The sequence below is a fragment of the Manacus candei genome, unplaced genomic scaffold, assembly GCF_025592945.1.
Source record: "Manacus candei isolate 608988 ecotype Guabito, Panama unplaced genomic scaffold, ASM2559294v1 h1tg000046l, whole genome shotgun sequence".
Taxonomy (NCBI): domain Eukaryota; kingdom Metazoa; phylum Chordata; class Aves; order Passeriformes; family Pipridae; genus Manacus; species Manacus candei.
This window is the reverse complement of record NW_026138094.1, coordinates 6,186,826-6,211,610: the sequence shown is the minus strand read 5'-3', so window position 1 is coordinate 6,211,610 and position 24,785 is coordinate 6,186,826. Positions and strand designations below refer to the sequence as shown.

The window sequence follows — 24,785 nt, the reverse complement described above, 5'->3', positions numbered from 1 at the left end:
CAACCTAAGATTGTAGAACAGCTTGCTTATGCCCTGCCACTCCCTTGGTGGCAGTACTGAAATAGTTAAGAAACAAAAAGAGGGCAGATTTAGATTAGATATTGGAAAGAAATTCTTTTCTGTGAGAGTGGTGAGACACTGGCACAGGTTGCCCAGAGAAGTTGTGGATGTCCCATCCCTGGAAGTGTTCAAGGCCAGGTTGGATGGGTCTAGTGAAAGGTGTCCCTACCTGTGGCAGGGGGTTGGAACTAGGTAATCTTTAAGATCCCTTCCAACCCAAACCATTCTATGATGCTATAACTCTAAGAAACACAGAAGAAGTAAAAGAGTTCAAATAGAACAAGTAAAATAATGTTTTAAGAAAATGAGTTATGACTTCTTCTACAACTTAAAAAGGAATAGCCAAGAGTCTAACGTAACACTTGTGACGATGAGTCAGTCCAAAAGCAAGATCTGTAATAAAGCCATAAACTGAAGCTTTCATCTGAAAGTATTACACAGATGTCAGCAGGGAAACAATTGACCATGTAATGTCCCTGCGGGAGATTAATTTTGTAATAAGAGACAAGAATACTTTCATTTTAAGATTGCAATAGCCAACCATGTCATATTTTCTCATCAATTCAAACACTATTCTCAGCAGACAATTCCTCTTCCTTGTGGTCAGAACTTACAGGCAGATGTCGACCAGCCGATCCAGTTCGGGACAGCTGCACTCGTACATCTCCCTGCAGCTGATATGGCTCTGGTTCATTAATTCTCCCAGCAGCTGGAGTGCATTGGCAGGTGCTTTGCTGCATATCTTCTGAAATTCCAGCACTCTGGCAGCTTCACTGTACACGTGCTTTGCACGCTGGTATAACTTAAAGGTGGAGACTAAACAAAAGGAAAACTGCGTTACTATCCACTACAAAAGGAACATGCAAAAACATAGAATTGTATTTTTTAGTAATTCATATTTTGTGTTAGAACTTTCTAGGCTAAAAGTCTTCTTCAAAAGCTCACATCTTCTTTAAAAGCCCTAATAAAAATAGTGTTCACAGAAGCAAGGCACAAGTTCAAGGGTTGGCAGCGACAGCCTTAGGGCATTAATCTACAGCTTTCAGGTTTTCAAAGCCCAGCAGAAGGGAGGTAGGAGAACACCTGGAGGGTCCCCTGTGCCCTGCAGGCAGCTGTCAGCCAGCACCTGCTGGCCCAGGGCCTGGTGTGTGGCTGCTCCAGGCCAAATCTGCAGCATTGTGGACAGACCTTTGCTTGAGAGAAAAACACCACAAAAAACACAACACACTTTTTTTTTTTTTTTTTAAACAGTAACAAAAATGCTCTTTCCCTATTTTGTGATGCACAGGTAACAGAGCCCTTTCAAATATTTTCCCAATGATACAGGCTTACCCTGACTGTAAATAATACTGGATTAAAGTACAGCGAAGAGCACAGGTGCTTTCACTTTGGTTTTCAGGGTTTATTTTTGGTGTATGTTACTTGCCAGAGTGTTAGTGTTGCCTGTGTGGATGAGATGTCAAGCCCAGACAGGTACTGCTTGGTACTGACCTACTAAGATCAAAGACTAGTGCAAGGATTTTGGCTAAAATTTTTCTGCTGGGCCATAAAAAAGCCATTCCTCTGGGAAGGGCTGGGGGGTGCCCAAACCTGTGTGGCCATCAGGGTAGAGACCTTCATCAAGCCTGAATAATGGGGCATAAAAAGGAAGGAGATGGCTTTGGCTAAAGGCTCTGCAAGCCACTCATATTTACAGGAGGGTTTGGTTTGCAACTAATATCTGAGAATTGATCTGCCTTTCCCAAGCTCATGCTGTAGTTCATTGTTTTCCTCTCCCAATATAGTTCTGTTTGCTTTAATACCATGGCTACTATTAAGGAAGTATTGTTCACCAAAAGCATGCATGACATAATTTAATTTATGATTAAATTGGTTTTCTTGAGCTGTTTGGGTGGTAAATATTAAATAAGTGGACTTTAACCTCTATGTGGAGCACCTACTGTTTCATCATAGCACACCCTTGTTAGAGCACCTCAGAACATCCCTCGTTTTCTTTCTACATGTAAATTCTCCTTTAGAGCGAGGTTTCTCTCCTCATTTCAGCTCCTGGTCTCTCTTACTTTCAAAAATGGCTGATGAAACACTCAAATAGAAGTAAAAGGAGAAGAGAGACAAGCCCTGTATTTAAAATAGAACTTGCTGTCTAACCCAGACACACAGAGTTCCTACTTGGCTGTTCTGTGGAGACGGCAAACTTCTGGAACCACTTCTGACACTTTCAGCAATCTATGTTTGCAACTATGTGTAGAAATCTTCTTTAAAAGACTGGAAATAAAATTATGTCCAGTATGAAGTTTCTCATATGTACACTCCAGGCTGCAACCCTTACAGACTAAAACTTCATCAGCACCTCTATAATCCCTTTTTTATTTCTCCAGAGGATTTCACAACTATAAATGCTAAAAATACAGTGCTGAGAAAGACACAAGTAGTCTAAAATGAGAGAGAAACATTGAACATAGCAGTCTTCTGCTACTGCTGATATTGCTTCTGCTCCTATTTATTTTGTAATTCAATACAGCCTGCTACTGAGAAACCCTGTGCTGCTTGTGTTTTGAACAAGACTTCTGAATGCATTTCAAACTAGGACAGAAATGAGAAAATTTAGTGCCCCCCAGAAACATGGACTTGAGAGTATCACACAGGAAGAGCATATTTTGGTTTCCGATTTTATTGCTGCTGGAGTTAGTTGCACTGTGTTTTGCAGAGTGGTGCCTCGGTATTTTTGAATGTTGAAGAAAGGCAGCTTGGCCTATTTTTAAGGATGGTTTCTCTTTAAATATTCTTTTCTTATAAGCCATTGTTTTAGAGCAAGGAGCTTTCTAAATGTGCATTCGTTTAGGGAATATCTAAAGTTGCGTGAGAGATTGCCATAGCTCACACTCTCTTGTAAATCACCATTGAACAGTAGTAACCCAAAGAATGAACTGAAAACATGTCTGGTTTCAATTGTCAGGCAACAGACTTGCCAAAGGCTGTGATTGATTCGGAGACCACCCTTTGGTAGAGCAATGCTCTACTGGCCAGATTACCTTCAAAATCTCTGGGGTTGTGTTGTGCTCGTCACGTTAGGAATTGGCAACTGGGATGGGCGCTCGGGCTCCTGGCGGCCGGCCAGGCCTGAGCCGTGTCCTCGACAGCGCTGGCTCCCAGGAGAGCCTCCCAGGGCAGGGGGGAATGTGCTACCTTGACACTGCTCCCTCTCCATGGGAACACTGCCCTTCTGACAGCTCCAGGCTGAGAAAGAGTGGCTGGCTGTTCTTTGCAGACTCCTTTGTGGACATTTACCCAGTTAGTAGTGGTTAAAGGCTGGGATCCTTACGTTGCCTGTTGGTCAGTTATAGGCAGCATTTTATTTCAAAATAATCATGTTTGTGTTTAAAAAAATTTTTTATAGCTTGCTTTTCCTCTCTGACAGTGTACTTTTCAGACAAAATTATCTTCAGGGCAGCAAACACCTCTGTACTCTTTAAGTCTTATTCTAAAGTAATGAAATGATTCATGTATTTTGAGCTTTCAACACCAAATGCCTCTGATAATACAGAAATTCTCTTCTGTCTCTTCTGTTTGGATGGGTAGTCCACCCAACCATCTCTATCTAATGGAAGATAGCAGAGCACACACGGTGTTTCCAAAAATTGCATCTATATTGGAATCTCCTTGCCATATCGCAGCCAGTGTATTAGCTCCTCATAAAGTCTGAATTAATAGGACATGTCAGAGAACTATGGAGGCTGTGATTTTAGAAGAAACTCATCGGAATCTGTGTGCTTCACGGGGTCACATTTTTTGACAATTACAAAGGACTGATTTCTTAAGCCATACTCTGCCACTGTTAAAAGAAACAAAACCAGAGGGCCCACTCCTGCTTAGTTTATATCTGAGCTAGGGCTGGAGTGCTCTGAAAGAGGAAAAGCTGAAGCCCTCAAAGAAACCCCTGCAGTGTTGCACAGGACTGGGTTATATGGTCTCACCCTCTGTGGTGCTTAAAGGAGAGCAAAAAAGCAAATTCTTAAAAGCATGTGGATTCTTAAATCAATTACAATGTCTGGAAATTATGTAATAAAACTGAAAATGTAAATATACTTTCCTAATCCAGCAAACTATAATAAAAGGCCTGGTTTCTCCCACTTCAACTTATTTACAAGTTCTCTGAACCTCAGGTTTGCTCCTTTGCAGGGGATTTCTGTCATGTCACCCAAATAGATTCAATTTCCTTACAAACCACCAAATGCCCTTAAAAGAAAAGTGCCGTTTTTCAGGGCACCAATAGCTCACACTGCAGCAAGAACCTTCCAAGTTCCTAAGACCCAGCAGAATAATGTTAATGAAAGTTTATCCAAAATCCCTATAAAATACCTAGATAAACAAAAATCTGGGCTATTAGTCCCAAATAATTGTGGGTTAACTAAATATAACGGAAATGTTTACTGTGGATTTTCAACTGTATGGTCATATTTTTAATTTTAGCTTTACAAAAACTGTGCAAACCTGTCCCCTCCATCTACAGGGATTTTTTTTTCTTTATAAGTAAACCTTGTGGCTTCTCAGCAATTCATATTATTTGTTACAACTTCAACTTCAGCAGATTCCTTTCTTTAGAGGCTTCCTGTACAATTCTGTCTGACCTTTAGCTAAAGACCAACCTCTTCAGGCTATATATTTTTTTTCTAGTTGCTTTGGCAGCTTCCTAAGATACGTTTCACTGTAGATTAATGAGCTGCACATGGCTGATGGGACTGTTAGAGATTTACAACCGGAAAAACTCACCGATGCAAAATCATGTAGGGGACAGTTTCTCCCACCACTCCTCCCATGGAAGAGGACCCTTCTCTGTTAGACATCCTGCTGATTGAACATGATGAGGGTGAAGGTTTCTGGCTCAGAATGTATATAAAAAAATGCTGCCAGATGGCTTTAATTTGAGCCAGATTGTGAACCCCCTACTTGAAGTGGGGAACAGTTACTCTGCTGGGACTGCTCAAGTAACTGTTTGCAATCTGGTTTTCTGAAAATAAACCAGGGGACGAGTCAGCACTGGATTCAGTGACCCATTTAGCAGACACCTGTTTCAAGATTATGATAACCACTGGTTTTTCAGTGATTTTTCATCCAGAGGAATGCTGGCTTTAACAAGGCTTTTGCAACTAACCTTGTTGACTGTTCAGTGCCTGTACCTCACCTCTGGCACACCCCAAAGACCTGAATCCTCCGGGTATGGAATTGGCCTGGAGCAGCCACCTCTCTGTTTTTGTGGAAGGGAATGGTATGTTCCCAAATCTTTCCATGATATGGATCAGGCCAAGGCTGAAGTAGGCACCTGGACCCTTAAGCTGGGAAGTGCTCTTAGGTGTACCAGTTTGGAGGTAACTTCTGTTCATGTAGGACATCTCCTGGTGCACAGACAGAGCCGCCTCCCAGAGCACCCGGGACCCCCTTCACCTACACCTGTCTGTGCAGGGAACATGGAAACTGTTCTGCACTGAGATCACCATCAATACCCATGAAAGGCTATTCAAGCACCACTCACTGAGCTGCAGCACAGACTTAGAATTCTCTTTCCAGGGGAAAAACTGGAGTTAAACAGCCAAATCCACATAGCAAATGGATGCCTGCTCCTCCAATGGCGATTTCATTCCCGGGTTTAAATGTCAAAATTAGACTGCAATTTTATACATAAAAAGGAAAAATGAATTTGAAAATACCTCATTTAAGAAGAAAAAAACATTTCATGGTTAAAGGAATACACTGTTTTACAGGAAAATATCCTTTTGTGGTGAAGCTTATAAATACTTAATGTCCCACAATCACCACACACTACAAGTTCTGTGAAGCACTCAAGTCCAAGCCAAAGTTATGGCACAGTGCACCTTAAAAAGTAATAAATATTATTTTTCTAGAGATGTTCAGAAGCCACAAGTGCAATCCATGTGTAAACATTTGCAAGGGAGCTTTAAACTCGGGATTTTGAGTTGGCCAAGGAACAACTGTAAGAAGTTTAGAGAGGCTTTATAAACCCTCTGTGCTTCTCCAAACGTGGGGAACAAGTGGGCTGTACAGTGGGGAACTGCAGAAATCTTAGAGTACTTGCCTATAAAAGGGATGCAAAGTTGCTGTGTGCTTCCAGACCTGGCCTGGGACTTGCCCAAAGCCTGTCCATACCATTTTCCTTTGAGATACAGAGTTTCTCTCTGGTCATCGTTATATCCTGATAAAACTTTGTTACTGTCACTGAAGAAGTAGCGGAGGGAAAGCTGGACTTAAGGATAAAATAATACTTAAACATGAGATACAATGCCAGTAAAAAACCAGTATTTGTAATGATAACTAGATATTATTCAAAGCCCAGATAATGTAACTGGGCTTTGAATAATAGAAAAAATTAAAACTACTGACAATATCTATTCAGCCACAGAAAAAACTCAGAATGCAATAAATTATATAAACGGAAATTTGCACGTAAATAATTTACCTTTAGCATTATAATATTTTATCAAAAAAGTTGATAGAATGTATACAAAGAAAGAAAGATATCCTAAATGTTATGGTTTGTTCTTCATGTTGAACAAAGAAGTTCAACAATGCTGAAATTCTCTGCAGAGGTTACTGATTGCATGGTATGTTTTCTCTCACATGAAGAAGCCAGGCATTGTCATTAAAATAAGAGTGGGAAAGCAGAGGGGAAATAAGAAAAGTATTTTAATCAAACAGCCTGCGCTTCTCCAAAGCCAGTGTAACACGTAATCCATGTACTGTGTAAAAAAAAACAAACTCTGGATTTAGATTCTTTCTTTCTGTGTCTGTCTTGTTTCTTCTTTGCATATGTTTTACAGAAATCTGTTATTTAATTTTATATTGTACATGCAAAGACGCTTTCAGCGTAACCCTTTTTAATTGGTCTTATCAAATGAAATCGTGGTCATGCAAGTTTAAGAGATTCTGTTCAGCAAACATCTGCAAATGGTATTCAGAGCTACAGTATAAAATTTCCTTTGAGTTTCTTCTATAGCTTTTATGTCTCAATTTTTTATCCAGACTTTGTTTTTTGAAAAAAAATCAAGATAACCTGTATAAACAACTCGATTCTACAGAACTGTAGAATTTTGTTTTACAAAGCAGGTATAAGGAGTATAAACATCTGTAAGTGAATAGTCTTGTATTGCTTGGTGAAGGGGAGAGTACGGGGACAGCGTAAGAGATTTACAACCCTGGAGTTTCCCATGACAATGTTGCAGAGTGCAGGTACCTGGTTCAGTATATTCCTCGTGTACAGACAGCACAGAGTTATCAAAACTCTTTCTATGGAGATAAAGAGCTGGATTAAGATATCCTAGTCCATCCTGGTACCCTCTGGCAGTGTAATTAGACAGTAAAAGTTTCATACTGCCTGATAGCATTGGGGTGCAAAACAGGTTATAGATTCAGGACCTGGTCCTTGGTGAACATATAAAACCTACAGTCACTCTAGATAGATGGATTATTTAAATATGTGTCAGTATAGATAGCTGTATTATGGATTTATATACATCAAATGTATACATTCCTGAAAGCAGTCTTGGCAAGGACTGGCAAGGATATAAGTCAGCTACAAAAAAATAGAGCTATTAAGGCTACAGAATGGAAACAAGGAAGAAGGATTCTGTGTAGTTCTTAAAGAAAGATCCTGATCTCAATTGGAAACCTGTTATGATTGCAAATGAATTATTTAATAAATTCTTTATTAGTCATTATTATTAGCAACCTTTCCAGGATCCATTCCGTGTGTGACAATGATCATGACTGTATGGTATAATCATAAACAATAATACAAGGGAAATACTTTAAAGAGTAAATTGTTCACCTCCACCAACATTTTCCTAAAAGAAAAAGAAATATTGATAGTGACAGAAACTTCTTTCTCAGGAGAGACCCAGATGATTTGCTGCCCAGTGAATTTTTAGGAAGTGACCAGGTATTTATCAGTTCAAAAACGGAAACACAAGCCCATCTGTGCTGGTCTTTAACACCAGTTAAATGAGAGCAAACAGGCTTCATTTTAATGACTCTGTAACCATCCAAAATGTTCAGTTTTGTTGTACTTACTGCCTAAAAAGGAAGCCTAGTTTAGACTTTTCCCTTGAAAACAACCTGGGTTATTTAGAAATGACTCAAACAGCATAGGCTAATCTAAAATACTAAGGGATCTGCTATTTCCATCGTTTTAGAAACAGTTCAATCAAAATCAAAGTTTTGCTCTATTTTTTCAGTCACAAATTAGAATGAAAATATCAATTGATGATGATATCAATTCTTTCAGTTGCTAACCAAGATTCTGGGTGAGTACTCTGGCAAGACTTCCACCTGCACTATTATTAATGCATAACCTTTTTATATAATACAAACATTGTACAGTAAAGCCCACCATTTCATATATGCTTACCATCTTGAATGTTTTGACTAAGGATCTGAGAGTGGAGCTCCTCCAGGCTAATTCCCAGGCATTTACAAATTTCCTCAGTGCTGTAAGGCTCAGGATGTAATACCTCCTCGACAATGGTCAGCATTTCCTCTAGGCTAACTCCTAGCTTGGTTTGCACATCATGGAGCCTCAGCATTTTTTTCCAGTCCAAGCCTTTTGACTTTGAGAGAAGCTGAAATTAAACAAACAAACAAACAAACAAACAGAAAATATTGTACTTTCCTGTTTTGAACAATTAATTATCTGTAAATACCTTTAGGGCCCATTTTCTCATTTCTTAATTGGGAACCATCAGAAACTTTCTATCAGTATGCAGCAGGCAATCATATTTATTTATAAAAGGTCTGTGAATGACAGCTATTCTTCCCTCAATCAGATACTGTCTGTAAAAATCCTACTGGCATTATTTGTGTGGAATCAAATAAATGATTTATCCTTTTCCATGAGCTTTGTTACTTCAAGCACTTACTTACCTTTTACAATCCCATCTGGACAACTGCTTGTAAAAATGCTGTGATATTGTAACACTAACATCCTTAAAAAGTCTATTTCTATACCATTAGCATTCAGTCTAACATTTAAATCTCAGTTTGACCTTTCCAATATGCTCCTGGAATTTTCTGATGAACATTGAGGTTGTCATTAAAACCCTTGCTCATAATAGCCTTAAAAATATGAAAGTGATCATAAGATTTGTTTGGAGAATAACTGTAACCTTTCTCAATCTCTAGAGTTTAAGGTACATTTTAAGTACCTTCTTTTAATATCCAATTTAAAGGGACTTTTGAGCCTTTACAGGAACATTACGATGTGTCGGTCAGAATCTGTTCCATTCCTACATGGTTGCTGTGAGGTTAATTAGTTATAGATGCATCTGCTTTCCTCATTGCTGGCAATGATATCGTGCTCTGTGGATCTTTGTGATGTTTTGGCAATTGACAGTAGTTACTTCAACACCAGAATCCTGAAAGGCAATATGCCAAACAGGCTTTTCCCTGGAAAGTTGTTGTATGTGTTGATGCTCTCACGTGCCTAATGAAAATGGTTGAGCAAAGCAGCTTTCCTCACAAGGGGAAATATTTTTGATGTTATGAATTATGGAAGAATATTAAGTGGTCGCTCTGGGATCCTACTGACATATCAGCTTTAATTTCAACAGATTGCTGCAAAGCGAGACACAGATTAGCAGGGACACACCACTGTCGTTTTACTGTGTTCATAAGCACATGGCTCATCTCCAGTTCTGCACCATTTAAATTGAGATTAAAATTTCCAAGTATGCCAGATCAGGCTGTATGTTTGCAAAGACTTTAAACCAGTGCAGCAAGATCAGAGAGTGAAATCCTTTTTCCAGGTTCAAACCTCTCATCAACGGGGCCAAGATTTCACCCAGTGTGTTTTGTTACTCTTTTCAATAAGCGCTGGTTTTGAGCGAGATTTGTTTTGAAATCATTTGTGTCTCGATTCAGCAAAGCCACTTAACTTCCTGGTTAAAAAAGTCATGGGATTTACATACATGTCTGAAATGTATTTGCTTTGTTCTGTGCAAAGTTACAGCATGAAATTTAGGCAGAAGATCCACTGCCCAACTATCTGGCGTAGATTCTCGCTCTTCTCCAACAGTGCCTTTGCAGAGGCTCCTCCAGTTTTGCTTTATTACAGTATCTAAAAATTAACTACTTTTGGTGCCATCTAGTGACTTGCTGAGATTTATGTGAGGCTCAGCAGAGCAGAACAAACAAAATCCAATCAAAATCCTAATCATATAACCCTGTCGCCATTTAAACATGATTTTCTCTGTTCAATGGTAGGGAAAGAAGCAGTACTGTTTAGTGGCTAATGCAGAAATCAGGGAGAGAAATTTTCTTGTAAAAGAGTGATTAAGTCACTTCTGGTCTCTTTTTCAAAGGCCTTGAGTACCTAGAACTCCACAGCCTTTATGTAACTTTATTTTAGCTTACTTACTGGTAAGTTAGAATAACAATTATTGCTTCATTTTACTTAAATATTTTTTATGGTGGTGCACCTTTGTGTCATGTTTTTAGATCTGCTCCAAGGTGCTAAATGAATGGAAATGTTTTTGCTTGTGCTTTAATCCTAATAGTCAGCATCCCCTAGACTTTACTACCAGAAATTAAACAGAACTAGGAATTTATAAACAATACTGTTCTATAAGGCAACGAAAATTTTCCTACTTCCTTTTTGAATAAATAATCCCCTGCAGAAATATACCACATGCATTGTCACATCTGTTCCCATTTCTGTACTTCAAGGGAGATGCTGTATTTCAGGTGAGCCAACTAGGCTGGGGTTTTACAGGTCAAATGTTCCAAATGGAAACCGACCCTGTTGGGCCATTGGGCACAGCTTTGCTGGAAAGGTCTGTCCTGATTCCAGCAAAGCTTCTATTCTAACAGCACTGGGAAAAATGTTATGGGCAAACAGAAATGGTTTTTGAAAACAGTCTAGCTGCAGCAGCTCACATTGTAATGGACACAGAACAGAAAAGGGGAAAAAGAATCCCATCTCTTTAATGTACAAAAGTAATCCCAATACTGCTTCCACAGTTGGATATTTTCTTCATGATCTCTGACTAGATGGATTAAATATGTGGACATCATGCAGCTGGCTCTTAACTGCCAGGATATAGCATCTGTGGGCTTTATTGTCCTTTATTGTTCAACAGGCACACTGGAGCACTGTAAGTAACTGAGAGGAAAACATACTTGGTAAACGATGGGACAAATATAAATAAAAGAAAGTCTGACTAGGAATAAGTCCAGAAATACTTCTGTAGCAACATCACTTTCTTACACATTACATTTCTACAGTGCCATCCGAGCATCTTTCCACATTTAACAACCACTAGTTGGTGAACTCTATGGCATTGCAGTTGCAGACATTCTTGGCACAGGCTCCAGCTGAGAGTGGAGGGAACCACACACAGCGAGCGGGGCCGAGCGCGGCGCTCCCCGACGCTCCTGCAGCACCCGCCGGGTGAGCCTTCGCAAGGATGAGGTACAAGGTAATTGTCTTTGGAATTGTGAGTGCTCTGCAGAATTTAAGTGTCTTTAAACATACAGAGTGCAAGAAAGCACTCAGAGGCTGCTACAAGAATAGAGAAAGGGATGAAAAAAAGAACTGAGAACAAGAATGACTCTCCAGAAGGGAAGGAAAAGGAACAGAATCTAAGAAAGATAATTCTGGGAGGATGATCAAGAGTTCACTTGGTGTAGGACAGACTGATATCAAAATGTTTTACATTAATGCCAAAAGGAATATATTGTGTTGGCATCTTTACTTACATAGAGCTTTCTGCAAGCAGTATGAAATTCTAGAATTACCTAAAGCAGAAAGGGGGAAAAAAGCCTATCCTAAGGCACTTACAACGAGAATTTCTTTTAAAGCATTATTCTAAGGCCCAGCATGTTATTTCATAGTTCCATTAGCTTAATGGTGCTTAAAAGACTTCCCTGTTTCCACTTACATACCTGCCCTCCTTCACCCCACTGTGACCTCTTCCTAAAGACACTCTTTTCCTGGCTCAACGTGTTTTTATAGTGTGTTCAACTTTCCATCTGGGTAGCATATGTTTAAAAACAGACAGGTGTATGTTGTTAGTCTCCTTACAATCAAGCATCTGCTAAAAGTACCTTTTTAGAGATTGCATCATAGCTGACAGGAATGTTAAAAAAAAAAGATCTTTCCTTACTACCTTTTTAGTTTACTGCACGAGACTAATAATTTAAAGCACTTTAGAAAGCTGTGATTCAGGTCACAAAATCTGGTATATGGAACAATACTTCAAAAGCTCTTACAGCTTAATGCACTCATTGTTGCACTTTGCCTTTTAGAATAGATCATCTGTGAAGGCTCTCTATTTCTTATGCAAAAAAACAAATTTCCAAAAGAAGCTCTTCCTAAAAACCACATATTTAGTGAAGTAGCTATCCTAAATTAGAAGTCTATCAGACTTATCTGATAGATAGTCTATCAGACTATCTATCTTATACCAGAACTATCATATAGGCAGGTCCTTATATTTGTTTTCTCAGTGGCATAAGAATCTTTTTATTAACTTCAGTGACAACAGCTTTAACTATGGTCATTGGTGCTATTATTGGTCATCTTATATACAACTGAAATGCAGCTATTTTTTTTATACTTGAGTTTATAGCCCATTGAAAAAGTCATCTGAGGTTTAGCTTCCCTCCTCGAAAAATATCTCAGCACATTATTTTATAATACATTTTGTCAGTATCTGATCATGTCTTCTACTATTTTTTTAGCACTAACTAAAACATAAAAGAAATTACTGTTTTATAGAATCATGATGCCAACAGATGTTCAAAGCACTTCTGAATATTCATCAGATATTGGCCAAATGTTTTGTGGCAAGGAATTCCATGCTGGTTTTCAAAACTTTCTTCTAGACTTTGTCACCCAAATTCTGTTCTTTCACACAGCACTCTATGGTGGGAATAACTCCAGTGAATCTTTATGCTTACTCCTCATTTCCTCTAATCAAAGAAAAATGCACTGTCTTCCCATAAAAAACTCAAATTATGCCCTACATCTACATATTCCTGAATGTAACAAATCCAGAATTGAAGCAGAATTTAGATTTTTTCTATACAATTTCCATACATTTTAGAGATAATGTCAAGCTGTAAACTGGCATTACAATGTAATGTTGGGGTTTGATTCAAGCCTCTTTTTTAACTTTACACTGACATACATGCTGCTATTCAGCATTTCCAATATTACTTCCAGGCCTCCAACTAGTAGCTTTGATGTTCTCTAAATCCTAGAAAATACACTGCTGTTGCCATATATACATATAAACATGTGACCATACTGATTGCTTTCCATTATTTGTCATTATGCAACTTTAATTAGAAACAGTCTATCTTATTAAGTGAGAATATTTTTTTCTGAAAAATAGACTTATTTCCTCCACTGAAATATAATACAAAATAAATTTAATAGAACTAAATCACATAATCTTCTATATAAGGACACAATCCTTGGACTTCCATTAAGCTCAGCAGGAGTTCTGCTCCTGCAGATGGAGGTGTCTGGTTCTGGAAAGAAAAATTATACTTAAAGTAGCACCTAACCAGGTGTTAAAGACACAACTGGTCAGCAGTGGAAAAAAGCACATATTTAGATGAAGGTTTCATTAGAGTTTGACATAAGCCATGCCTTACCTTTGTAGCCAGCCGACACTCCATTACCCTAATATTGTAATGAGAAGTTGCTGCTTTATTCATTTCAACACAACTGTTTGCAATAACAAACGCTGCTCCACTTGGAAGTCTAACATCAGTTGCCCTCAGTGGATTGAACTCTATCAACTTGGCCTATTGAAAGAAAAATGAATGGTTACTTTTAATTTACTACTAGCTAACAGAGCACTTAGTTCTATAAATCAAATGCAAATTTGCATGTTTTTTCTCTTGAAAATCCAGAGACAGTTAAGGAAAGAAAGCTGACATGAAACAGTGAGAAAAGAGGTTTAACCTCATTGGTCAAGTTACACATACATTTCAAACCTTTCCCTGTAGCTGGATTTTAAAATGTTTCCATTAAGTCTTTGGGTTTTTTCAGCATTTCACAGAACCCCACCCAACCTATTTTTCTTGCCTGTTTAAGACAACAGTTTTTCTTTGATCTACAGAAAAGTAGCAGGCCTGGCTGAAGCTAATGTGCCTGCTACTAAAACAAGGGGCTTTGCATTCCCTGCCCCTTCATCAATGTCCGTCTCCCCCTCAGTCTTCTGATTTTCCACTACATCAAGATTAGTTCACTGAGGTACAGGATAGTACCAACATTTTAGGACTCACTGGAGACACTGATCATGGCACACATGGACAATCAGAGAAGTTAAAACTACGTATAAAAATGTAGTTACTGCCTCCTTTCTGACATAAGAGACTGCCTTGCCTCACAGATGCTTACATAGGCTGCATAAGATGTTCCCAACATTTGTGACCTTTTCATGGAACAAGCTAGGCATCCATTAATTAAATAATTCAGGATGTAATGTAATCAAGAGATTAAATTCACATCTGGTTTTTCATTGGGATAAGTTGTAAATCATGTGCCCTGCTTTGGCTTCTTAGAATAGACTGTAACTCTGCAAGCAGGGACGCCTTACTGGCTTTGGCATTGTTCACCCCCAGAGAGTTCCTTGAGCAGCTCGAGTGCTAAATAAACAATGACAAATCTGCTTGTACATTATGTACAGCATGTGTGTTACTCCCTGCCACTGAGATTCTGGACCACACCACAGAGTCACTATCAAGACAGACAGACTTGCTTACATTTAAATATACCCTTTAAGAACTGCTGCATTAGATCAGAATGTACCCCTAAGCTGGTCTAGTGTGCTGATTCCAACAGTAGCCATAAATGGCTATTTAGGGGGAATTAAAAATAGGATATACACAAAACAATCTTTTTTGGGGGTATATTTTTCTAGCTTCCCATAAGCAAAGATTACAGTGGTTATTCTTACACTGGAAGAAACATCCAACTATTATGTTTAATAGCTACAAATAGGCTAATACTCTAATAGTGTATCCAAGAAAGTCTTTTTTGAACCCTTTTAAAACTTCTGCCTTCCACAATGTACGGTATTTCTCAATTTAACAATGAATGTTTTGGAAAAAAACCCCAAACTTCCTTGTTTGTTTTTAACAAGCTGCTTGCTAATGTCATTGTGTTTCTATTAGTTCTTCAGTTATGAAAAGCATTGCATTGAATTCTCCATTTACCTTCTCTTTACTCATTTAGGGGTTTTACAAAGCTTCAAAGTATCACCCCTCTAAGCTTCTTGTTTTCCAAGCTGAAAAGCTTTAAATTATTCAGTAAGTGCTCATATAAAATAATAGCTTTGATCAACCTCAGTGTCCTTTACTGTACTTTTCTCATTCTAGTATATTTTTTTAAGATGGGAGGCCAGAACTGCATTCGGCTGCAAGTAAACTGAAGCAAGGATATTTTCTGGTTTGTTCACAATTTCTTTTCTAATCTTTTCTAACATTTTCTTTGTCTTTTTGATCACCACCTCTGTATATTAGAAAAGCTTCCACTTACATGATCATCTGTGTGCATGCCAACAATATATCATCATTCATGTAGCTGTGTTTTTACTGCTAACAGTATAAAAATGTAGGGAAGGTGCAGAGCAAGTGCAGGTGATGTGACACTGAAAACACGTGTCTCATGATGGCATTAAATGTTTGGTGTAATTCTAGGAAATAGTTTTGTTCTGTGTAAGCTCATCCAAGATATGGCAGTAAGGAACAAAAGCTGTAGAGATATAATACCACAATCATAAGGAAAGTAAAAGTTTTTGTGAAAGGCTCCATCAATTTCAATAAAAGTGCTTTGAGGTTGAAACAGTCACAGTCCTGTGCATTTTCTTGGACAGGGATGAACTCCACTGCAGATTCCACTGCTAGCACTCAGGCATAACTTGGCAGGTCCTGTTTATCATAGCTAGTCCACCTTCTGTCACCACGTTTAAAACAGCTAAATGCCTTCTACCTCAGAATCCAGCCACAGAATTGTCTGGAATTAGCAAAACTAGTGAAAAAAAGTCTCCATTGTCTTTGCAACTGAACCTGGCAAAACATCCTAGAACTGTTTGGTTATGAGAATTTTCAAGAAAGCATTTTTGTAATAATTATCCCATTTTCACTGAATACAAGGCATGCCGACCATTCAGACTTCATTATATGGGAAACATTCTGAGTTCAGTGATGAATTAGCCAAATAATGTGGAACCTGGTGCTCTTCTAGAGTACATCTTTTCCTTCCTCCTTGCCATTTCTCATTTTCCCCATCTTATTCAAACTTCTCATACTCAATTGTACACAAGTTTATACATTTAATTCCCATTTCATTTGTACACCAGTGGTGCTTATACTGCTTACTGAGGTATGCCAGTTTCTCGTCTTGTCTTTCTGCCAGACACCTGTGAAGGTATTTTTTGTTTCCATAAACCACTATTACAGTGTTAGTTTAGATTACAAATATCCACATACAGTTCCTTCTTCTGCCAGAAAAGAGATTGACTGGTCCATCCCTCCACCTTCTGTGCCAATGTAACGTTCGCTCTTTGTGCAAATTTCTGCAAGTTCCACCTGAAAAAATATTAACATGTGAACCTTCAGCCAGGGTTAAGGATGGTACTTTTATTCTGTTTACATCATATGAACTAGTGAGAAAACAAAGGAAATAAGGACAGAATTCTGAAACCACTGTCTCTCACACATCAAGTGGTATAAGCTGGTATCAACCAGGATGCCACATGGCCCCTTTTCCCTTTTATTCTGTAGCAAAAGAGAATCAACTATTCAGTCTCCACAAGACCCACCATAGCCAGATGCTTTTAAGAGTATCCTTCTTTAGATGCTTAACTCTTATAGCTGTCTTCCTCCCACCTTCCTTGTTTACTTCAAACCCTTCCATCTCAATAGCCAGTATTTTGTTATTTAGTTTAATCCACCTACATATGCAACTCAGTAGCTTACAGAAAAATGCCAAGTTGTTACTCTATACTATTTTAATGCACTGACTCCACAATCAGAAATACTCAGAAACCTTTTCTCCCTGTAAATATTCTAATCAGTGGTGCTTGTCATTTCTCCTTGAGATACTGTACTCTGCTTACATTGTTTATCTGAACTAATTCATAGCTATATGTGTTGTGCATTCTTTTGTGACATTTTGGGCATATCTTTGTGCATTCTGATACTTGCAGGTCAGAGGATACTATGGGAGAGTGGAATATCATTGTCATAACTGTCAAAAATAATAATTTACAGTAAAGCTTTCAGCTATCAGGCCAAGTCAAAACAAAACACAAGAGAACCCCTGGAGAATGGTCAAAGAACACAGACTAGTCAAAAAGAAGTGGGTCAAAAGGCAAGTATCCCTGTCCACCTATTATGAACCTGACCTGTTTGTTTTTCTAAGCACAAGGTGACCCCAGGGAAGATGGGAAAAGAACTTTAGAAAAGCCGTTTTCCAGCCTGTTGGCAAAGTCAGATTCAGATTCCACACTAAGGATGTAGCATTACAGGACTGAATCAAGCTAAGCAGCAAGACAGGGACATTAGCCAGCACACAGCTGTAAAAGGCAGCAGACAGAGGCAGTAAATCACCATGCTGAGAGAGGTATGTGCAGGGTGCCTGCCTGCTCGCTCGCTCAAGGCCTGTAATGGCACCACAGACAGAGCTGTAAAATTGGTGCTTAGATGAATGTAATCAGGCTGAACTGTTTGCAAGTGCAGTAACAACCAATTTATTCAGCTCACAATGGCCAATAAGCCTTGGGCTGATAAGCAGAAAGTATCAAAAGAAAATTAACAAAGTTACTCTAAAACTATGCAAAGTGGATCTCTTTGAATCCAACATGGTAAATGACTTCTTACTAGAAAAAGACCATTAATGAGGGAACATTGAAAGTGCAATCACTAAAATTACTCTCCTTTTCTGTGCCGCCTTTCCTTTGTGTATTTTAAAGATGAGCTGAAGTAGAGATAATGTTTTCTTTTCTGGAGATAAAATTTTTCTTGAGAAAGTATAGAAACATCATGCATTTTGATGCGCTTTTTTTTTTAAAAAAAGCCATCTCCCAGGTTCGTCAAAATTCAGTTTTCCTCCCTTGTCCCATGTCCCCTCCAAGAAGTCTCATTTCCAATTTGAACCTCAGACCTCTTTATCCCATGGATGAAAGTTTAACATCCAGTCACCATGTCTCTGCTCCACTCTAAGTTGGAAATTATTCTGAGTGAAATGCTAATGAATGTAATGATGCTTTTTTCCCATTTAATGCTAAAATACTCAACTACAGCTCCACAGAAAAGACCAAATCTCCACACACAGCAGTCTCTAGGTGCTCACTCTATACATGTGAAGGCATGCCTATTTACAAACATGTTGCTGGGCTGTGGGAATGGCTGCATGTTTCAGCCAGTTCTGCTGAACCTGCCGTTCCTCCCTCTGAGAACACAGCAATACCACATCCCTAATTTTTGTTGCCACTGGCAAGAGATATCAGGATATCAGGAGTTCAATATTTCTAACTGGCCAAGAAGACCATGCCAGCTGACAGGTCATGGACAGTAAAACAGGAGCTGTGGCTGTGCAAACCTGGCCTGAAGTACAGCTCCTGGGGTACTCACAATGTATACTGCACTCGTGGGCACAGCTGCCTGAGGTATTACTTCATCTGCAACTGCCAGATAAAGCTTTGGAAAGTCAGAAATTAAGCATTTCACCCTTCACTTAGTCTGGCTGCATCTCTATCTCCACATACGCATCAGCTACCACTTGATTGCTTAAATTGTTTAGACTTTATGAGCCTGGGCTTATTAAATAAATATCAGAAGTCTTGCAGAGGAGGAATGTTAACAATTAGGACAGTGCCACTCCCCTGTCCCTGCACTGGTGAATTGTGCCTGGTCCAGCCGGGCCTCGCTCCGTCCTGGCTCACCAGCTGTCCAGCTGCGTACGCCCGGCTCGCAGCGCTGCTCCAGCTTGAGCAACTTCTGTTTTGAAACTGAGCGAGGATTGGCAGGACCACCAAGTAGTAACTGGCAAGGGTTGCGAAGAACCCTCTCCACAAGACAGCCCAAGGCATCCCTGAAATATTATTTGGTTTCTAATTTAAACAGGCCCTTGCTGACACAGGCTGGCCTTCTAATACGGGGATGAGAAGCATGTGAATGGAGAGGAAATCGTCTGTATAGAGAGCAGTTTCTACTTACTATTGAGACAAATGGGCAAATGTTTGACTTTTTGCTAAAATGAGTGAAAGGGCAAAGTTTCATTGGAAGCTAATATGAAGACTAAACTGAAGAGCCTTGTGTACATATTGGATACTTGGAAAAGGATGGTCATACGACTGAAACAGTGAACCGAATGTCAGGAGGTCTGGGCTCAATTTCTAGCTCCACATTAGTTTCTCGTGATTCAGAGAAAGTCTCCTTAATTCATCATGGTTTTATTTCCTCAGTACAATGAGGAGTATCTTCCCCCTCTTTGTAATTAGTAATTGCTACTTGGGATTCTTAGATGATAATGCTGTAAATATGTGTGACTTCATTACTAGAAACTGAAAAAAACCACATTTTACTACCCAAGTTCTTAGAGTTTAGGCTTCTCTAAGAAAATACCTCTAAGGAAAAAAAATCTGTGAGAAATATGTAATAAAAGGAAATAACTTTTGCCTATCTCAGAGCAGTGCCTTGTTTCCATTCAGCTTTAGACACTCAGAAGCTCTTTAGGGCAAGGACTGTTTGAATCATCTGTATAAATGTTATTTATATCTCTGCAGTGTACGCCTGACCTGTTAAAACACAGAGCTTCTCAGATCCCAGATTTCACTGCACAATTTGGCAACATCTCAGATGTATGTCTGAGCAACACCTAGGCATGCAACACCTTCCTTATGGATGCACTGCAGTTCTTGCAGAGAAGTAACTCAGAGCATTCTCACGGCCACATTTAGGGGGACTGTACCCCAGACTACACCACAGCATCACCTGGCAGGCAGGTAGGTCAGAGGGGGCCAGACGCTCCTTGGGGGCTTAAGAGTGCAACTGTTATGCAGATAAAATAAACAGTGTTGTCCCTGTGAAGTTCTGCAGGGGTCCTAGGACAGGCTTTCTCACTGAACAAGGTGAAAGCAGGCATTTGCTCCTCGTGAAGAACCACGAGAAATACACAGAAAGAATAAACCCATCTGCACGTAGACTCCACTTGCATCCCACGTATTCTGATTCATATGACAGATCACTTTGAGCCAACCACAACACATAACTAGTTCTACTCACCCAAGGCTCATTAGCATGCTTTTCCATCCCTAAAGCAGTATTTCAAAAACACTAGTAAATCATAATTTAAGTCTTCATAGAGTTTCACATAGTTTACTTTAAAAGCATTCCTATAAGGCTGCTGTTATCTTCAATTTAGAGACAGCACAGATATTTATATGGTTTGTTCAAAGTCATGTGAATCAGTCACAAAGCTGAAAAGAGAATTCAGAAACCTCCCTATTTCCAGTATTGTGGCTTATTTCTCTAAAGAATATGGTCTCTGGGAAACCATTGCAGGGTGGATTTAAAATCCTATTAATAATATGATGGTAATGAAAAGTGGAAGAAAAAGATACTAAAATCCAAGTTAAAATGGGTTTGAATAGTAGCATTATGACTCTAGAAAAAGAATTATTTAATCAGATGAATTAAAAATTTCCTTACCTCAGCTATTCTGAGATCCACATATGCTACTGCCCTCTGAATTTCTCTATTATTGTTCTAGGACATTGTTCCAACAGGACTAACTAGACCAGGTCATCATTTGTGAACAGCAACTATCATGCAGACAGTAAGTCCTAAGCTGTCATCTACACTATTAAACAAGCAAAATGATACATTTAAAATAGTATTTCAAAAAGCTCAAATATCAGGAGATGTTTCCTTTGATCTCACCCCCTGTGAAAAAAACAGCCCAACAAGCCAGTGCATATAATCACAGAACATCCTGAGTTGGAAGGGACCCCCAAGGATCATCAAGTCCTGCTCCTGGCCCTGCACAGGACAATCCCCAGAATCCCACCATGTGCCTGAGAGCGTGCCCATGAGTAAGAGATTGTCAGCATAAAAAATTCATTAAAAGACTTGAGTCAGAATAAATATATAAAGTATATTAAGATAAAAGCAGCCTTTGTAGGTCAAACCAATGCCACACCTAGTCTTGTATCTTGTACCTGAAAGTGGGCTCATAGTATGAACCAGAGGCCAAGTACAGCTGGTATTTCTCCAGGACTTTATTTTTTATTTCTAGGCTGAATATGAATTCTGCACCCTTAGTTACCAACAGTGGATTTCTTATACATGAATTTGTCCAGGCTCCCTTTTAACTCATTGACAATTTTAACATGTAGATCATCTAGTAACAAGGACTTCTACAACTTGTCAGGTGAAGAACTGTCTCCTTTTGTTGATTATTAACATGCCCCTGACTGGCTTCATTCCATACCTTCTGGCTCTTACCATTTGAGGGGCAATGAACAATTGATTCCTATCCACTCCATCAATTACAGTCTTTATTTTATGGATCTCTATCACTTTCTCCTTTAAGTGACTTCTTCCAAAGAGTCCTAACATACTTTTATGGGGGTTGTTCTGTACCTTTAATCATCCATGCGGCTTCTTCCTAAATCTTTGTCAGTTTAACTACCTTGGTTGGTAAGAAAGAGAAAGGCAAACTTACAGCTTTTCTTAGTCTACCTTAGAGAAAATGTCACTGTATTATTTGCTGCTTTAATGTGACAAATGAGCCACATAAAATGTGTGTTAATTACTGTTGGCATAAACATATCGTAATGCAACCTCATCCCATTCAGCACTACTATTCCACCACTGTCCCTGAGGTGACAGGAGAGATTATGTGACCACGTCTGACCCTCCTGTGCAAAGTCCCTTTGTTTAAACCTGCTTAGGCAGTGCATGGTTGAAGCAAACTGTTCCCTTGTGCTGACTGTAGGCAGGGCTGTGAAAATGAGCACCAGTAAGCAGGGAGCTGGTGTGGGAGCTGCAAAGATCCGCAGTTAGTTCAGCAGTGCCCTGAGCTGGTTTGTACACTCGGCCTGTTCAGCCTCGGAGCACAGCAGAGGGATGAGCGTAACGTGACAGCAGGAGTAGCTGGTAGGTGAGTTAAACCTTAGAGTCTCCCTGGTGATCTGTCAAGAAACACTAAATATTGCAGCTCTTGAATGCCAGACCCAGTATCATCCACGCAAACAGCACTTTTATAGCTGTTGGCAAGTCCACATGCCAGGTTGGCTGAGCTTCCATGGGAGATGTTTAGCATCAATGAGTTTCATGATATATTAACGGGGTTTTTTGTTGTTTATCCAGCAAAAAATGATACAACATTATTAAATGAGAATATCCATAATTAAAACACTACAAAGCCACATTTCAAGGTGTAGAATATCAGTGCATACAACTGACTAGCAAGCAATTAAGCATTAAGAAATTTATGTGAATTAATTACTTAAGGAAGCACCTCTGAGGTTTTAGACAACTTTAGTTGGAGGACTTGGAAAAATCTGAAACTAACAATGTTCACAATGTAATTTTTTAGGCTGTTCTTTTTCAGTAGCTTAATTCTAAAGTCTGTTCAGAATGTATCCTATTGCAGAAGGCAGTACTTACCAGGTCGTCTAGCAGGCAACTGACCCCCACGTGCAGACCTAGGCTAGCTTTTGATCTAAGAGCTCTACTAACTACCTCTGCTTTTTGTTTGAAACAATTTAAGGTTCTCCCTGATAAGGAGCAAGTCAATCTTGGGTTACAAAGAAAGAAATTACTACCACTTAAATCTGTTTTATCTTTGAGCCACAAGATTTCCTATCCAGCATGCAGAAAGTCTAATCTGGGAAATCATATTAGTGGAGATATAATTTAGTCTGAGAAAGAAGGGTTGTGATTTTTTATTATTAGTTGCCTTATGTGTAGTTACTCTAGATGGGGAGATTTCTTGTAATAAGAACTCATCAGTAGCTCTGCATCATGTTACCTTGTTTGGGATTTTTAATGGAAAAAGCAGGTTTTCAGTAAAATGATACTTTTCATTAGAATGTATTTTTCTCTGCTTGTTTATGTTTCAATATGAAACACCTCAAATTCAGGTTTCGATTTACAACTGAGTATTTTTGGTCTTTCAAGTTGAAGAACTGATAAATTATGAACCACCAATGTAGCTCATTTGATTCTCTCTTGCCTCATCATTTATTTTACTTTCTCTCAGTTTTATATTATTGATAATGAACATGAGGACCTTAATATACAAAGGTATTTAGGAATCTGAGGAATAAGGAAAGTGAACAGATGATCACTTACTTATAAAAAAAGTCCTAAATATAGAAACCTAAAGAATTATCTGAGTGAGAACAGCTAAGGAAGTTTCACCTTTAATAGTCCCTTTGCTCAAAAAGAGGCCAAGGGCCAACTGCTCAGATTTTCACTCATGCAATAATGGGTCTGGACAGTGTGTAAACTGTGACAGAATTTGTCCCTATATAACTGTCACTGTCAATATGTTCCAAACCAGGGATCAATCCCCTTCAATCTCACATAGCCCTTTAAAGAAGCAAACTTGTGTAAGATTAAACCCCTTAAAAGAGTAAGACAATTAGTGAGTAGGAGACAGGCAAATATTTGTTAGTAAAACAGAATTAGTGTTGCTTAGTATTTTTTTGGAACAGCTCACCCTACATTACACAGAAACTTGATATATACAAATCCAGAATGACAGCAGCCAAAATAAAGCAATCTTCTCCATAGAATGATAGTATTAAATTACATCTGCCTCAGTGGTTTAATGGAAGTTCATTTTGGCCAAAGTTCAGTGTGCTACATTTTCTACATATTACAATGCAATAGTAATGATAACTAATCTTTAGAATAATAAAAAATTTCTTCCTGTTTTAAACTTTATTATTCATGAAGGGAAGCTCCATGAAGAAAATAAATTTGTGAATATAAATTTTTTTAGCATTGTCATTTCCAGTGTTCTAAAAGTCTCTCCAGCATGCACATTTAAGTAACTGGAGTATTTAAATATCTATTCAGTCAAAAGTCCTGTGCATACACTTACTGTCCCTGTATAAATACAGTAATGGTTCCCCAATGAACATTTTGGTCAGTTTAATCTACAAAGTCAGACTCAGTCTGATGCTTTCCTTTACAACAAATAATGTTGGTAATTTAATGGCAAATGTAGTGTTGATTTTCTGTGAAATTCTACACAGTTTCGTTCACAATACACGAAACTGAAAACGAATGAGAAACATTTATACATAAAGACAAGTATTTTACAGGAAGAAGAAAACATTCTCCATCACTTAAAGTAAATTTAAACTCTAGTTACATGGTGGTATTTTTTTTCCAAGCTGAGCACGTTTTATATACATGTATATAGGTACAAAAATAACTTCTGAAATATAAGACACTGTGTTTCATTTATTAAGGTATAAAATGATGCCCAAATTTTGAGGTTATTTTTATCACCAGGAATGTCTTTATTTTTAATATCTGGTCTTGACTAGGAATAGATTGCTGAAAGTTACCATCTGCTTCCAGTTTGCACATAAAATCCCAATTAGCTAAACTTCATATATGTTTTGCAAGGTAATTACACTTACTTTTTTCCAAAATGGGGAAATATTTGTTAGATAGTA

At 38.6% G+C, this 24,785-nt stretch overlaps 1 protein-coding gene across 5 annotated transcripts in view; it reads right to left on the bottom strand.

The window, feature by feature from the left end:
* GALK2 (galactokinase 2) overlaps positions 1 to 24,785 on the bottom strand; it is a 46,682-nt gene that overhangs the window by 6,600 nt on the left and 15,297 nt on the right. For 4 of the 5 annotated variants that reach the window (XM_051797243.1, XM_051797244.1, XM_051797247.1 and 1 more), the window contains 4 exons: positions 16,573 to 16,671; positions 13,729 to 13,881; positions 8,480 to 8,690; positions 675 to 876 (listed from right to left, as the gene is read on the bottom strand). In XM_051797243.1, the coding sequence (XP_051653203.1) occupies positions 675 to 876; positions 8,480 to 8,690; positions 13,729 to 13,881; positions 16,573 to 16,671 (665 nt within the window). The remainder of the gene's footprint in view (positions 1 to 674; positions 877 to 8,479; positions 8,691 to 13,728; positions 13,882 to 16,572; positions 16,672 to 24,785) is intronic. The other variant, XM_051797245.1, reaches the window with a different exon arrangement.